This window comes from Opisthorchis viverrini (genome assembly GCF_000715545.1).
Source record: "Opisthorchis viverrini unplaced genomic scaffold opera_v5_192, whole genome shotgun sequence".
Lineage (NCBI taxonomy): Eukaryota > Metazoa > Platyhelminthes > Trematoda > Opisthorchiida > Opisthorchiidae > Opisthorchis > Opisthorchis viverrini.
In genome coordinates, this window is record NW_008751852.1 from 847,250 (window position 1) to 864,676 (window position 17,427).

Below are 17,427 nucleotides of genomic sequence, written 5' to 3' on the forward strand. Positions count from 1 at the left end.
GGGTTCATCACCACCGTCAGCTGCAGCTTCAGGAATGCCATCGCCTATCAGCCAGACTAGGTCAGTCCCTACTACGGCGAGCCAGCACATAACTACAGCTCCACCAGGTCTAGTCACCCCGAAGCACTCCACTCCACAGCAGCCCGGTCTTCGTTCCAGTCCGGTTGCTGGAGTGCCAACACCTTCCAACACTATTGCACATAAAACAATACCCACTGTTGGAAATATCCAAATGCCCAATACCGGGACCTCGACGGTTTCAAAGAAGCCACGCAAACGTCGTCGTGGCAGCTCTGATGGCCTCACACCGGGAACCTTTCCAAAATCTGGTTCTCTAGTCAGTTCAACTCCACAAGCTGTGGGCACCCATGGGATGAAACATCAACGTATAGACACACCAACTTGTCAGCATCCAACATATCACCGGAGCACCTATGGAAACACCTCAGCCTACGGCCACGTCGCGAGTACAGTTACCTCTCCTTCTCAAAGTAATCTCACTGCCCTGCCATCTGTGTCTCATCCCTCTTCCGTCGTGTCCAGTGGTAAATCAGTCTACGATTTCGATGACACCGCTAGTTCAATGTTTGAGTTAAGCAGCTCGAGCTCTGTATCTTCCTTTTCCGGGTCGACTATGGGAGCCTCCGCCACAAAAATTTCTTCGTCTTCCGGCGCCAGCTATTCAGCCTCTGCTAGTTCATTAGTAGGTGCCTCAGGACCTCCTTGTGCTCAGGTTAGTGCAAACGCAGGAATGCCGGCTTTTGAACGCACTGTGGAGCGCAAAACTAGCTTGAAAATATCTATAAAAACTTTACCCCCTCAGCGGCCGGCTGGCAAATCGGCCGTGGCGACGTCGTGCATCGTCAAACAAGATTCGTCTACTGCACAACCTGTTGCAACAGAAGGTAGGGTAAAGTTGACAGCCTCTGGACAACCTGTCAAAAAACGAAAGCGGCGTTCCGTCGATGGAAAGCCTTCCTCGTATGTACTTCAAATGTTGCAAAACTCTGGGGGACCTGGCAATGTGTCTGATGCTGACGGGTCAACTTCAGCTGGTTTAACAAAGTCTAGCAAGTGCTCTACCAGTCTAAGTCATGCCACACTGATAGTGAAGAAAGAACGGAAGCGACGCGCCGCCCATGGTTCAGAAAGATTCAAACCGCTCCCTCCCACAACCCCTCTTGGTTCTTTGAGCTTTTCTAGCTCCGGTGATGGTTCTGGTTCCAGTATGGAGGAACAGAAAGCACGCAAGTTGGAACGAATGATCCGCGATGGGGAAACCCCTCCACAGGTTCTCAAGGTTAGTGGCACACCCTCCTCATCTGGTCTTGCGGTGACGACTCCGATCAAGGGCCTTCCAGTCCAAACGGGTGTGCAAAAAAAGAAGCCCGTTCATGCAGCGTCACCAGCTATACCGGAAGACAGCGTTGCAGTCAAGCGTCCAGTTGCCTCTGTTCCCTCTTCGTCATTGGCCCATCCTGGTGAGTACAAACGCAAAAAGTGCATGGAATCTTCCAAATCTTTTCTCCCCACTTCATATTCACTACCACAATCGGGTTCTGACTCAGAGTTCACCAGCACCATGACATTAAGTGGTCTCACTTCTGGGAGCACCCACTCTATTCCCGTTAGCTCCAAAGTTGCTCGTTCTTCACACTTGGGTGTGCGTGGCGGAGCCAGCACTCACGGCGGTCTGAAACGAGCTCAGACCGCTTCTCCATTTCTCCCTGTTTCAACTTCCGTGCCCGCTTCCGGTCATGCCTCCGGTGGGATTATTAAAGGTTACAAGATCCCGAAGAAAAAGTCCACTACCGCTGGCGGTGCCTTGCCGCCTCCGATCCTCAGTGATGATCGACTGCCGTCTACTGTTTCACCATTTGACCCTAATAGTAAAGGAACTTTGGACCATTCTACTGATTCCGCAATAACTGAGTCCTGTTCCTCGACGATCGCCACCTCTAGCGGTTCTTTCATTACTACTCTGACCAGCATCACAACCAGTCAACCTGGTTCTCCAATTCAAGCCTCTCTCGTGACCACTCAACAAGGCAGCTCAACACCGTCAAAAGTGGTTTTAACTACGCCTGGTTCTGGAAGTGTTTTGAATCCGTTTGGCCAACACCAGCAACAACAGAACAGGCGACAATCGGTAAAAAGCATCAGTGACATCGTGGACAAGTTACGAGCTAAGTCCACAACTGGCAACAACAGTTCCGTCACGCCATCGTCTTCCCGCACTTCCGATGTACCCAAGCTGGAGGCAAACAACGAGCTTCTGGCCGTTACCGAAAGTGAGCAGTCCAACTCTCCCATCGGTCCTCTAGAAATCATTGGTGCTTCCAACGAACGTGACACGTCACAAGACCCACGCGGTGATAACATCTTTGAGAAATTCTCTATAGAGTAAGTCTGTGTGTGTGCTCCCATCGGTTAGAAATCATTGGTGCTTCCAACGAACGTGACACGTCACAAGACCCACGCGGTGATAACATCTTTGAGAAATTCTCTATATATAGAGTCTGTGTGTGTGCGTGTGTGTGGTTAAATATGTAGCGTGGTCCCCAAATCTCCAAGTAGATATCCAATCCCCTGAGCTCTAGTCGTGTCCCAGTGTTTTGACCGGTGGACCCGGTTTATAGCATCTGTGTCACACTGTGGTGTCTCCCTCATTTTTTCGCTTGCTCTTAGTTGTCGGTAGTGACGTTTTCTACCCTCATCCTTATTTCCCTCACATTACAAGTAAACCAACATTTTATAATGAAAACTTGTTTATTGCGGTCACTCGCACTTTATACGCCTTCCTATCCTTGACCATTCTGCATATCTCAGAACTCCGAATTCAAGCTCCACGAGCGATGCAGCCTTCACCAGTCGCGCCTCCGTAAGTACGGCTTCACTGCCGCAGGGCACAGACCAAGATAACTTGTCAGCAAGCAGTCCTAAATTTCTCACAGATGATGAGAGGCAAGAGCAGGGTCGCATGGCTGAGTCATCGGACGGACGCCATCCAAAATCAGAGTCTGCTGTGCCGGAGTCTGATGAAAATGTGTCGGTTGGGGAGCGTGATGTAAACCTCAGTGGATCGCGACAGACTGGACAGTATGTGGTGAGTTACGCCTGCCTCGTTTAAGGTCGAATTCTATTCAGAATGGGAATAGTTTGGATACATGACCCTGCTGTTTACATGGTTCTCCTTCCACCATCCTTCTCTCCTGCTTTCCTAGTGTTTCACTTTCCCTAAAGTAGGACTTACAAATAGATCTTGTTTTATACAATATTCTTGGCGTGGCATTGTCCCCTGGAAGACAGTTGGTCTCTGTCGGTGCTATCTAGGTCTTTCAGCTATAGCACCCTCGTGCTAACCGAGGGAAGCACCAGGGCTGAGACACTGCCAGTTTCCCAAGCGTAGACAGGAGCAGTCGAGATGCCAGGGCTGGGTTCGAACTGCGGACCTTCCGGTTAGTAAGTTCGCGCCTCAACCACTCAGCTGTCTAGGTCTACCTCGTTTTAATTCACTGTAACCGTCAGTATGTCGCGATTCGCGCCGATCCGTGCCGCCACCATTGTTGAGCGTTCGTGTGTAGATATGAGCACGCTGTCTGACTGTTTACTGTAACTGACCAGTTCACATCGCACCGGGTGATATGCGCTTTTTTGGTTACAGATCATAGTTTATGTCGAGAAAGTTCCAACATGTGTTCTGATCGGCCCCTTTTACTCTGGTTATTATGCGCGTTACATTGTGCTGCCTGATTGTCCTTTGTCCATTTGAGGTCATGTTATTCCAAAACTAGCAACGCAGTACGGTGTATTTTAGAAATGAGTCATCAGCACTGAATTACTTCATCTCCCAAGCAACACAACATGTGAATCCAGATGTACGGAAATCCTCGTTTTTGCCATCATCGCACTCAACCACATTACACAGCCGTTGAAATACACAAACGGTCAGATGTGGGGCACCAGTCTGCGTGGAAATTGATATTACAGACTGCCGACTTACAGGAACCAGGTGAATTGAAAGGTCAAATTTCTGCACATGTAGGAATGTCAAGCTGGGTGGTAAAGCTTGAGTTTCAGTGAGTTTCGATAAACAGGTGAGCATGAAAGATGTGTAGAGTCCTGACGATTTGAGCAACACTACGTTCACTTAGAATCCTGTTCATTCGAAACATCTGTCATCCAGTGTTTCTGCGTCTGAGCTTAGTATTCAGTATTAACCAAAAGACCAAAGTCACGCTTGATAACACCAGTGGCTACAACTACTTTTCTTTGGGCTCACTTTCGACTAATTGACCAAGTACGGTTAAAGAGGATATTGGCAAACCTGAAACCATCTAAAGAAGTACACGTTTGATCCATTGCTTAAAACACATTTCGACTAACATCATTACTATGATCAGCTGTAAAACCTCATACATTGTGTGCAACAGTCACATTTTCCTTCACCGATGGTCCGGATAGACAGGGGTGGATCTAGGTCTTTCAGCTATAGCACCCTCGTGCTAACCGAGGGAAGCACCAGGGCTGAGACACTGCCAGTTTCCCAAGCGTAGACAGGAGCAGTCGAGATGCCAGGGCTGGGTTCGAACTGCGGACCTTCCGGTTAGTAAGTTCGCGCCTCAACCACTCAGCTGTCTAGGTCTACCTCGTTTTAATTCACTGTAACCGTCAGTATGTCGCGATTCGCGCCGATCCGTGCCGCCACCATTGTTGAGCGTTCGTGTGTAGATATGAGCACGCTGTCTGACTGTTTACTGTAACTGACCAGTTCACATCGCACCGGGTGATATGCGCTTTTTTGGTTACAGATCATAGTTTATGTCGAGAAAGTTCCAACATGTGTTCTGATCGGCCCCTTTTACTCTGGTTATTATGCGCGTTACATTGTGCTGCCTGATTGTCCTTTGTCCATTTGAGGTCATGTTATTCCAAAACTAGCAACGCAGTACGGTGTATTTTAGAAATGAGTCATCAGCACTGAATTACTTCATCTCCCAAGCAACACAACATGTGAATCCAGATGTACGGAAATCCTCGTTTTTGCCATCATCGCACTCAACCACATTACACAGCCGTTGAAATACACAAACGGTCAGATGTGGGGCACCAGTCTGCGTGGAAATTGATATTACAGACTGCCGACTTACAGGAACCAGATGAATTGAAAGGTCGAATTTCTGCACATGTAGGAATGTCGAGCTGGGTGGTAAAGCTTGGGTTTCGATAAACAGGTGAGCATGAAAGGTGTGTAGAGACCTAACAATTTGAGCAACACTACGTTCACTTAGAATCCTGTTCATTCGAAACATCTGTCATCCAGTGTTTCTGCGTCTGAGCTTAGTATTCAGTATTAACCAAAAGACCAAAGTCACGCTTGATAACACCAGTGGCTACAACTACTTTTCTTTGGGCTCACTTTCGACTAATTGACCAAGTACGGTTAAAGAGGATATTGGCAAACCTGAAACCATCTAAAGAAGTACACGTTTGATCCATTGCTTAAAACACATTTCGACTAACATCATTACTATGATCAGCTGTAAAACCTCATACATTGTGTGCAACAGTCACATTTTCCTTCACCGATGGTCCGGATAGACAGGGGTGGATACCGACTCAGTAGAGGCGGTATAATTAACACGTGAACCCAGGAACGAGATGGCTGAGTGGTTAGAGCGCGAATTAACCGACCGGCAGTTCTATGGTTCGAACCCAACCTCTGCCTCTCGACTTCCCCTGTCTAAGCTTGAGCAACCTGGCAGTAGCCCAGCCCTCGTGCTTCCTTCTGGTGACATGGCAGTTAGGCACTGAAAGGGTGCTACGCCTGAACGAATGAATCATTCATTTGTCCCGATTCGGGGTCCTCATCCATGGAAACGGCAATAATCAGACCAGTTGTGTTTGCGTTAGTGGCTTTCATTCCTCATTGGCAAAGCATTCCTTCATCTCTGGTTGGTTTCCATCCTCCGCGTGGTTGTGCGAAAAAATATTCCGTAACATACAGAGCACGTGACCAGGCCAGTGTGACCAATTCACTTATCCCGTGCATTGTATTTTTCCCGAAAACCAATCGACGTATTTCAGCATTACTGAACCGGTGATCGAAGTTCTCCGCAGCCAAGTTTCTGACTCAAAACAGGAGTCGTGTTCTTATTCGAAGTGTTAACCGCCCAGATATGATTTCAAGGAGATCGAACGACCGCATGGATGATAATGTGACAGAGTTCCAGCCGGTGTAGCCCGCAGGATCATTTCAGAACTCAAGTTCGGCCACCACACGAAGGTGAAAGCCTTTAGTCGGAGTTACATGGTACTAGAAGATAGCAGCAGATCTTCAACGAAGAGATGACGCAAACAACCAGTTGCCGCCTCAATCAATTGAACAAACTTTCAGCCTAACTGAAGGTGTCTATCACTTGCTGATGATCCTTTATGAAAACAAACTGCGGTGTCTCGAATATCGTGCCAACTGAAACATGAGGCTGCCTGTGTGCAGCACATTCAGTTGTAAAATATCATAAACGAGGGAATCAAGCTATTATTCTATCGAAGGTTTAATTAGCGGCGTTGATCTAGAGGACACGAGATCAGTTGGCAATAGCTAGTTCGATGGTCTGGTGCACTCCCGTCAGGAAAACCGCCCGTATCATATACACGAAGTGATCCACTGTTTCCAAATTCGCTTTCGAGCAACTGATAGTTAATTTCTGTTACTTTCTGGTCGATGCACTTGGAGCTACGACCACTTTTTTCTTTTGCCAGAATGTGTAACAGCGTTCAAGAAATTACTGTATGACATTGCTTCAATATGATTATCATCTGTTTCACTGTGTTGGTTTCTGTCCTTTGTTTGTAGGTAATTAAGGCGCAGACAGATACTCCAGCATCACCTGCTGAGTCCTGTACAACTGCCCCGTCAACCTCCGCTCCTACTTCGACGACAACCAGCAAGATCATCCCAGTTTCTTCTCCGAATGGCACTCAACGTCTGCATGCTTCACATTCTCGGGCAAAAGCCTCCGACCGACATGGTGGGCCACTGATATCCAGGAAGACTGCTGGCAACCCAATAGGTAGTCGATTTCCTCGTCCCTCGTTGGGCTCGGTCGGTCCAATGTCTCATGTTGGTCCGGAGGGGTGAGTGGTGTCCATAAACCTTTTGTTAGAATTTATCCCACTGCCGCATGTGCAACGAAGCCTGTTTGGTTGGGAACTGAAACACTGAAAGTTCGTTGCAGTTCGCCCATTCGCACATTGCTTAACACTGATGTCGTACTGTGCCTTCGTTTAAGTTTAGTGGTGTACCGTTTGTCTTGATCTCAAAGGGGATCGGTGTTCGTTAAGCTGAACTCTTTGATGTGACGTGCCAAATATTGTTCACCATCCGTACGACGACACCACATTGCTACACACCTTTTCCATCCGATCTTGCTGCTTTTTTTGCACTATTCGCTTTGGAAATTTCCTATAAGTGACTTACCAGTTATTACCACAACTTCGTGACCTCGCTTAACTTGTCTAGTCACCGATTAGGGAGTCGAATCAAAGGTCCTATGAGGCCGTGTAATGTTACCCTTTGGGAGTTGATTTTGTTGGTGATGAGTTTTGGTCACCATGACTCAAGTCGTGCGCCACGCGTTCATTTAGTCAGTCCTTGCTTTTTCGCTTTGAATTTCTTGTTCTGATAGTGATGACCTCCTCGGTTGGAGACACTCAAGGTCCTTCTACTTTTATCTTGTCCCCATGTCTCTGGTGTATGATTTCGTCCCATATCGGACTCGTGTGAAATTCTCGTTTCTGTCAAGCAGTACCTGTATCTGCTAAACTGAAAAGACTTTCGTTCGATAGTGTTTTTTCATACCAAGTATGAACACTTAAAAGGAATTGCAGCTCTTTAACCACGAATTTATCCCGTCCAGATTCTCTGCAGCGTCGATTAAGGTAGACCCATGAGAACTCAACTTATCCGGTCTCTGTGCTTCATTTTGCAACACTGATACAAACGGAAATGCCCTGAGGGAACCCAGGCACTGGTCTCTTCTTTTGCTTGCAGTCAGCATATCTTTCGTTACTGATGTAGTTATGAGTAGTGAGTTAAATTTGACGTTTATGGAACTTGGAGGATTCTCCTGTCGGGTAACCATCTAACGAGTATGCAAATTATGGCCGATTGTGTACAGGATACCCGATATGTTACGTGCGCCTCGTTAAGTGAACATCGCATATGCACGATGAGATTCAGGTACGTGAACAGATGGAGATAACGTGAACTGTTCCGGTTCATTGGTTTTCTCGAAAAGGCCCTCAACCAGTTCATACGTTAGAAATAACGGGCTATTCGTTCCTTCTAAAGGTTCTTTGCCTTTGTCATTTTCTAACCTCATATGGGGAGTATCAGTGTGTATGCTGGATATGCCCCATTATCGGTAAACGTCGGGAACAACTAAAAGCACCCTGATTTTAGGGAGGATACTCAATAAGCCGTCGTCTTTTTAATGCATTCGCTTCCACTGTTTGTAATGTTCTTTTTGAGTAGTTTGCTAAAATAACTCGTCCTCCCATCCCGCAGATACATGCGTTCTGCGACTGCTGGGCGGCTTCGACGGCCTGCTCGTGGTTATCCTCATACTATGGTGAGTTCTACATGTGCTCCGTTCTTTCCACATATTGCGCATGCTTCTACTACTGAATGCCACCTTGCTACGGATAAATTGCCGATTGGGTAAACGCATGAAGGCATCTAGATACACTGGTAGTAACTGGTAGTAACTAGCATTCTTGCAAAACAGTTGTTGAACGTACACCAATGTACATACCCATCATGATGCGTCTGTCATATACTCTACACTTTTCCTCATTTTGAGGCCTCTTGTCATCATTTCGAGTTCTTTGCTATACGCTGTTGGAATCTTGTGGTGTTCCAAACGATATCCACCTTGTGGCTTGAACTCCTAAGTGTTGCACACCACGCAGGACCTATTTCGATTTCCAAATTGGGGCTAATATCGAGACTGTCATAAGGACGATTCCAAAACACAGCCCAGGATAGCTTTCCCCGTCAACTGCGTCTAGGCGTCATATTATCCCCACAATATGGGCCACTTACAAGTTGGTAATCTGTTTTCTCTTACCGGAAGGTGTATCACACATAGGTGATAAGGCCATACGAAATAGGGTGTATTTGAATGTGCCTATACTCCACTTACCTTATGAGGATTCGACCTCACATATTTCGTACCGCTCGTGACAGCTCAGTAGTTACGGTGCCAACTTACTAACGGGAACGTTCGTGGTTCGAACCCAGCCTCAGCATCTCGCGGGAACGTTCGTGATTCGAACCCAGCCTCAGCACCTCGACTGCTCCTGTCTCAGTCCTCGTGCTTCCCTTGGATAGCATCGCAGCCTGACAAAGAACGGGTATTACAGCTGAACATGTGATATATCGAAGTGCTTGGCTTGCGCGTTCATTATATCAAACTGGGAAATTATACGTGGTTTTTCAAGATCCCTATCACTTGAACCATGAGAAGCAGATATCGTAGTATTGGTGTACGATTGAAACTGAAGCGGATCAACGTTCAGACTAGAAGGAAATCAGAGCATCAACCAATCAGCTTGCCTATCATTTTGGGTTTTGAGTGAAGCTCGTGCGTTTTTAAACTGAACTATGAATAACACAATGAGGTCATTGAATAGAAAATCATTTGTTAAGAATCAGGTTGTGGGTAAACAAGGTTTGGAGATCAGAACTTGCTGACTATGCAACGTCCCGCCTAGAATAGGATTGCTTCGGGGACCTCTACCGAGGGTTATCGCTCGATCTTGAACGTAGTGGGAGATATGTCAACCTACCCAGTCGATGCGATCCATGCTTCCTGTCATCAGTTAAGCGAAACTTTTTTTCCTTTTCCTTTTGGTCATAGCTTGAAAAGGACCTCTCAGGGCGAGATTTTCTTGACCTTTGAACAGGCTGCTTCTGCTAGTAACGACTGTGAGCTTTTGGCAATTAGTCCAATGGTCAAGAATTTTGTCCGACACCAAACTCAACTTGTTACACCATCTTACCATTCATTTGACCATCCAGCTATGTGGAGGAAAACTGATAGGCACAGTGCTTCTTTGTTGTTGGTCTGTTCGCCGAGCTTAGCAGCTGAATTGCAGAGGCTTCATTGCCAATCAAGGTGACATCGCCAGTGCAGAGTTGATTGGGTAAATTCTTCCTCTTCTGTCTGCGCTTATATAGTTTCTGAACAGTACCTAATAACTCTAAAGTGATTCCTTGATCCCAAGGTGGTCTCCGCGTGATCTGGTTGGGCAGCTTGAAACCTGAGTTGCGTTGTGGTTTCATTTCCGTGTATTTGGTTGGTTCCTTGGGTACCTTCAGCTCGACAGTTCTTTTCCGCTATTGTGACAGCATGAAAATCCAGGAGTTACAATCCTTACGAAGTGCCTTTGGACGGCAACCTATCGTCTTTTTGATGTCTAACTGTTCTGGCGCTATGAACGCATAGCTAGCTGCAACATGAAAATGGTGTACATCCCACGCACACAACAGACGGGCTCATTGGTAGTCTCGAGTGATATTCTTTCCAGGGTAAAAAGAGACATTGTCAGATACTTGTGGAAAAGATGTAGCTAAGCACGCTTCCACTATGTTATTGGCGACAGTTTTGTTCAGAGTAGCATAATTCAGGGGAAATCAGGCAGCGTATTGACCGATTGAAGATTGTGTATGAACTATCCCTTTACCGTCTTTATTGTCTTCACTTACGCAGTTCTACTGATTAGTGCGATTCTACTTTTTATTCATACAGCATCGACCGAAAACCGCAACGTTTAAAGGCCCTTCTGTATGGCCATCCAGTGGTGGACTCGAATTCGGTAGTGGCCCGCCAGCGTCACAAGGTGATTCCGTCCAACCGGTGGTTGGAGCACCGTGGATGATGTCCCAAGGTGGTGGCCCCCTACCTGCCCCGACGACTGGCCCTCCCCCTTTCCCGTCAAGTTCCGTTGCACCTCCTCCACCCATGCCCCATTCGTTTCACACAGCCGGCCCACAACAACGGCCACTTCGACCTCTATTCGGTCCACCTGGTGGAGTGAATCTCTATGGCGGACCAATGAGGGGGGCAGGGAAGCAGTGATAAAATACTTTGTATATTCCACCCTCGGTTGTATGACCTTTTCCTGAACAAGACTTCCGATTACTTTTAGATGTACATACCAGTGTTCGTCAGTCTTATTTCGTCACTTTGTTTCTTTTTGTAGCAATACTGCTTTTGTTGTTACTTGTTTACTCACGCGTAAAACTAAAGCCGAATGTAAATATTTTTTTACTTCTGTATTTTTTCCGCCAATTCTGATCTGATACATTGTATATGGAAACCCCTACAGGGGGGAGAAAAGAAGTCACCACCTAAGACAGTCGAGAAAGTTATTTTTCCACCAAGTTACCGTGAAAACTGCCAATCTGGGAAACTCGACCTTCTTGAAGTTTACTCTAGCTTCTTCCCCCGGAGGGAGCCCTATGGGTACCGAAAAGCGGACTTAATCTCAAAGCGTTCACTTATGGAGCTCAGAGCCTATTCGACTAAGAGTTCGTAAGAACAAGTCGATTGTGACACGCGGAGAATGCATTGTGCGTCCACTCATACATGTTTCAGTTTTTCAGCCGTTTTACCCAAAAATCATTGGGCGAAACCGGGAGAATATTAATCACTGCGTAGAGTGTCATGTTTTGTCGTTGATGGATACGTATTGTGATGACCTGTACCACGGCTTTTTGTGCGAAAGTCCTCAACGTTCGGTTCTGTTCCGGTGACCCAAGCCTCTGTTAACATTTGTACGAATGTTGCACGCTGTAATGACTATTGTAAGCTATGGTAATGGAATACGGCAGTAAGGCATCGGTGTTGAACACTGATGTCATGCTGTTCATTTGTAATTTCTATATTAGCAGATCCCTTCATACATTTATCCCCCTTGTGAGATACACACTCGGGTCTGACGTGAGTCTATGACTATTGCACAGATATAGCAGTATGTCTGGGGCACATAGGTTCAAAGAATTCCGATCCACCCGTGATAACAGCTACCGAAAACGAAACTAGACAGTCAGATTTTTGTGGATCTATTGCATATGGGCTAGGACACACGGAGAGAACCTATCAATGTTGATGAGACCTGGCATCTGTCGAACGTGCTTTTCAGTGGGGGGGAGTACTGTAACAAAACGGTTATTGGTGTCTCCTTTCTATATTGTGACCTTCCGATATTTCTGCGAGTTTCTCTTGAGGCTTCTAACGATTTGGTGGGAAAAACGTAGATTTCTCTTACCCGAAGACTCCTGTTTTCTTTTTCGCATGTGGTCGGAAACAGCACAGTCAAATTTCCAAACTTGTCGTTCAATTCTCTTGCTAGAAAATTCATAGGCGATGACAGTACATCACTTGTTTCCCTACGACGACTCACTGTTCGAATTTCAATGTAACAGTCGCTTGGTAAACTCCCGCAAACTACATGGCCAACCTGGCGGAACACACTATTGATAAAGCTTTTGATAACTCTTCGACAGCCCACGACCAATTTCAGGGGCTGGCTCGCTAGCCACAGTCCCCTAGCTTCCGTCAGACCTTGTGTTCTCCGTATGCTTGCAAAGTACACCCCTTTGCAGCTGGGCTTATACATAATACACACGCAGAATGGTTGAATTGAGGATGTCGGTCGATTGTTTTAGGTTTCGCAAGGTGTCGACTGGTTGGAGCTATGGTACTAATGTAACACTCGGTTTTATCTGCCCCTAGCTTCCGTCAGACCTTGTGTTCTCCGTATGCTTGCAAAGTACACCCCTTTGCAGCTGGGCTTATAAATAATACACACGCAGAATGGTTGAATTGAGGATGTCGGTCGATTGTTTTAGGTTTCGCAAGGTGTCGATTGGTTGGAGCTATGGTACTAATGTAACACTCGGTTTTATCTGTCGCACGTGATATTCTTCAACTAAATTTGGTGCGAGTGGTCGGTGTATTTAATCTCAACACATCCCCAGTTCGGTGTTCAATTATGAATCAAGTTTGATGAACACCGGAAGATCACGTCTACCTGGTGCAAGCCAGGAAGGTTGAAACGGATAATGAGGAGTCGAAGAGTTTTCGACAGCCCCACAAGTAGTATCGTATGTCGTAGACATAGTGGAGTAGTACGACGAGGTTCGAAAACTTTCAGTCGAGGTGAAACATGTATTATGTTGTTTGGCATAGTTTGACTTCACGAGAAAAAAATATTGGTTGGAAATGTCTATTAGCGCCACTCAGTTTCTTTGATTAAATTTACTCACCCAGAGAAGACCCCCAAAGACCCTTATCGTTGTTGGTCGGATGAAACTGAAAAGTCCTGACATGCATACCTATATCAGTAAATAGTCCAACTGCCAAAGCGAGACAAATGGAACCGACTTGTAGCAATTCGGTAGTTCCACACATGACGACTGCTTTTAAATGGCATAGCCCAAGTTTTGCGCTCAGAAGATTCCCTGACTTTAACGATTCAAACGTGTGTACACACAGGTGGACAGATCAAACATAGCCGTGATATTACAGTTCAACTTCCTCAACCGCACACTCTCGATAAAGTGTACTAGTTGCCCGCCTTGTGCCTCCTTTTAGCAGGATACTTGGTCTCGAACCAACAAGTTCTAATTGGTCGATTTGTTCACTGAACTCAGGTGTTTGGTGGCAGCCGAGTTGCCGAACTCGGTGGACCGTAATCGGAGCACCTAAGTTACTGACCCACCATTGTGTGGCCGAGGTATAATTGTAGGTTAGCTGCAATGTACTCTGCATCGAACACAAAAGAATGTGGAAACGGCCGACCGGTCCCATTTTGTTGTGAGGAGATTCGGGAACATTTTGAGTGGGGTTTCGTTCTGTCAGTGAAGCCATTCTATACAGCTGTTTCATCATTTTGAATCGTTAGCAATGCGCATCTCACAAAACTCCGGAGAGTTTCGAACCCGCGACCTCCCGGATATTCGGCCACGAGCGGCTGGTCGGCAGTGTTTGATTGATTCGATTCTATCCTAAACTAAAAATGCACTGTTGCAATAGCTTGCTTAACTCACCAAACGCCTGTATGGCAATCTACTCCCTAGTTTGGGATCGGCATTGAACTTGAGCACTTTCCCATCGGGCGAGATGAACCAAGTGGTTAGAGCACGAATTTACTGACCGGAAGGTCCGTAGTTCGAACTCGACCTCTGCCTCTCGACTTCCCCTGTCTAGGCTTGGGCAACCTGACAGTATCCCAGCCCTCGTGCAACCTTCGGGTGGCATGGCAGTTAGGCACCGAAAGGTTACTACAGCTGAACGATTTTTTTAGAGCAACTTCCTCCCCTTACCTGTGTAGACTAAAAAAATATTAGGTTGAGAGAGCAATCCACCAAATGCACTGGTTTGCTTCTCCGCGACTGAGCGCTTGTGTTGCGTAACTTTCGCCTGTTTAAAGCCCTGAATCCACAGTTTGGCAACTATCAGATCCCTAAAGAGCGTTTTTGTCTTTTCTTGATACTATATAAATCAGATTCATGAGAGTGGAAAAAAGCAGAAACCGGAGGCGTTAGTTTCAAATCACATACTAAAATTCGAGTTAGTAAACAGTCGTGAAAATACAGCTCAGTTATGTTTTCTTGAAGGCAACTGTGCACAAGTTTGCTGAAGTCTGTTCGACAGCCCTCGATCAGCTTCGCCCGAATTAGTGTGCAAATGAGTACAATTCGTTATTTACTACAATTTGGGTTCAAGCACAGCATGAGGTCAATGGGAATTCGAGGTCTGCGCCTATCTGGGTAAAACTGGTTTTGGGCTGTTGAAGAGTTTCCAGCAGCCGTATGAGTTACGTCTAAGGAATAACGTATTGCGATATCTCGAATACCGTACCGGCATTTATTCGGCACATTCAGTTGAATAATATCACAGACGAGGATTCAGTTGTGTCTCCCGTTAAAACCAAATCCAAATGTGAAAAGAAGTTCCTTCTCTGTGAGAAACTTAAAACCGGGAACCAATTATAAGGTCAAAACAGAACGTTCGCAGGAACTTTCGCAGACACAAGTGAAATATGGTGAGATAAAACATAGACATCATATCCAGCCTCCTTAAAGAGTGTCAAAACCACCAAGTAAACAATATCTAAAAGTTTTTCATAGGGTGCTTGTTGACATAAGATGCAGTCTGTAAACACAAAGCCCAATAAGACGAGACATTAGAGATGGTTTTTGCTGGGGAAATCAAACCCTCCATCACACCAGATATGATATCCTTTCATCAGTTAACCGCGAATCCGATCCCAATGAAGGCTTTCCGTGTTTGCTTGCAGTTGTCTTCTTCGGTTGATGTTTCGTGCATGCTGTGGACGGATGCCAGGTTTTCCGTAGAGCAATAAAAAGAGGCCGACTTCATGAATGACTTATTTTTAAAGGTAAAGATCTACCTTAAACCCTGATGGCATGTGATGGAGGGTCATCGTATGCGACGTAATTGTTTGGGGGATCCCTGTCTTTGGTCACCTAATAACGAAACCTATCTCGTTCGAGAAACTTACAATCCGTCCAGTAATCAAGGGAAAGAAACAGCTGTTGAAACTTTGGGTTCGTATCTGACTTGAGTTGCTGATCTTTTACTACACAGAATGCGTTTAACTGTCATATCCCTCTGTGAAGGATGACCTAGCCTCGATTGGGTGCTTAACATGAGTCGGCGCTGCATGGGCATCTAATTGGTTAGACCTGACTCGCGTCTGGTTTCCCAATACCGCTGCAGAAACCGATGGGATTTTGCTAAAAAAATCTTACTACTTTAGGAAGCAGAGTAGTTTCGGTTGTTTTCCCAAACTTCCAAGTGGTTTTTCGTGGTCATTCGTACAGTGTTACGCTACCGAAAATGTGACAGGTGAAAGAAATATCCCACGGAACATTTTATTGGATTCTAACCCTTTTCCCTTTGTCATAGGCTGGTGCGCTATCCGACGTAGCATTTTTGCAGAAAATAACAAGATATCAAAACAACCGAGGAACGTATACAAATCTTTTGTACAAAGCACAGCAGTCCTGGCACCGTGTCGGTGACATTCTGGAGCCGGATTGAACCAGTCAATCATTTTTAACGGCTCATATAACCGATGAGACCACTTGACACTTAAACAAGCCCACCCATAGTGTTGGTGCAATTTGTTTCACATACATTCCCATACGTCACACCACACACATCCGCACCCCGACTCCTGCTTCGTTGCTGAGCCATAGCTTCTCTGGCGTTTAGCCCCCCGGGGGTGAAACAATGTTCGTCATGCGTGGGGGTATATATGGAAAGACCGAAAGCAAATGGGTTGTGTAGTTTAGTTCCGCTGGTGCGACAAAAGAGGGAATGCTTCTCCCTCGGTCCTTCCTTGTCCCACTTTTAAACGCTCATCAAGTCCACATGGCCCAGAGGCAAGCGCAGTCATGCGACACACTTAAACAGCTAATTTGTCTTCAACAATACACTGTGACATTGGACAAGACGAACCGTTTAAGTTGCTGAGCATCCTATTTAGTTAATTCCTGGTGGCTGATTAAGGGAACTTGGCCTGTAGACTAACCAGCAATCATACAACGTTTATTAGGAAGGTGGATTGGGGTAGTGTTTCTTAACCTGTTGTGCGAGCTGGGTTTGTGAGTGGGCTGTCTCCAACTACTTGCGAGAATGTTGTCGAAATCACAATATTGGCAATCTGTCTAAATATTGGTAGTTTTGATGGGTTGACTGGCTGAAGGTGGTAGTTGATCCATGCACCGAGCTTGGTAATTCGTTTGCAAATATTTCGTCCACTACGAACACACGACCTTCAAGACACAGGGAATCTCAATCCCCTGTCAATGAAACTCTGCCGCACAAGAAGACGTAGAACACACGACCTTCAAGACAAAGGGAATCTCAATCCGCTTGTTAATGTACTACTCCCCTCTCAATGAAACTCTGCCGCACAAGAAGACGTCTTCATTCGGGGGACGATTCTGAAGCAAGGATTCTTTCGCGTTGCAAAGCATCGAGGCAACAAAACTGTCGGAAGCGAAAGGCGAACGTCTTCCGGCTCCCTAAATGAGTTGTTCCATCCTTCTAGTTAAATGCTACTCCGAACAGTTCATCACCAGCTAGCTGATACAGTGGTGAACTTACTTTGACAAAACTTGACTTAGCTGGTACTTTGACGTCGGATGGGCAGACCATCTGATGAAATATCGGTTAGACGTAACACAGCTGACGGATGTATTTGTAACCTAGTCTCAGCATCGGTATCTAACGTTTGAACGTCGTCCAGTGGCAACAGCCACCTTTTGGACTCAGAGAAATGGAACCAATAACTTTCTGTGGTACTCAACGGCAGTGACTA

The 17,427-nt window shown here is 46.1% G+C and overlaps 1 protein-coding gene across 1 annotated transcript in view; it reads left to right on the forward strand.

The window, feature by feature from the left end:
- The window catches only part of T265_07978 (hypothetical protein), a gene marked incomplete at both ends in the record, with an annotated part of 29,405 nt that extends 17,989 nt beyond the window's left edge, over positions 1 to 11,416 (forward strand). Inside the window, 5 exons of the mRNA XM_009173655.1 lie at positions 99 to 2,403; positions 2,830 to 3,106; positions 6,860 to 7,140; positions 8,573 to 8,636; positions 10,818 to 11,416. Coding sequence (XP_009171919.1) covers positions 99 to 2,403; positions 2,830 to 3,106; positions 6,860 to 7,140; positions 8,573 to 8,636; positions 10,818 to 11,147 — 3,257 coding nt within the window. The remainder of the gene's footprint in view (positions 1 to 98; positions 2,404 to 2,829; positions 3,107 to 6,859; positions 7,141 to 8,572; positions 8,637 to 10,817) is intronic.
- Positions 11,417 to 17,427: the final 6,011 nt, after the last annotated feature.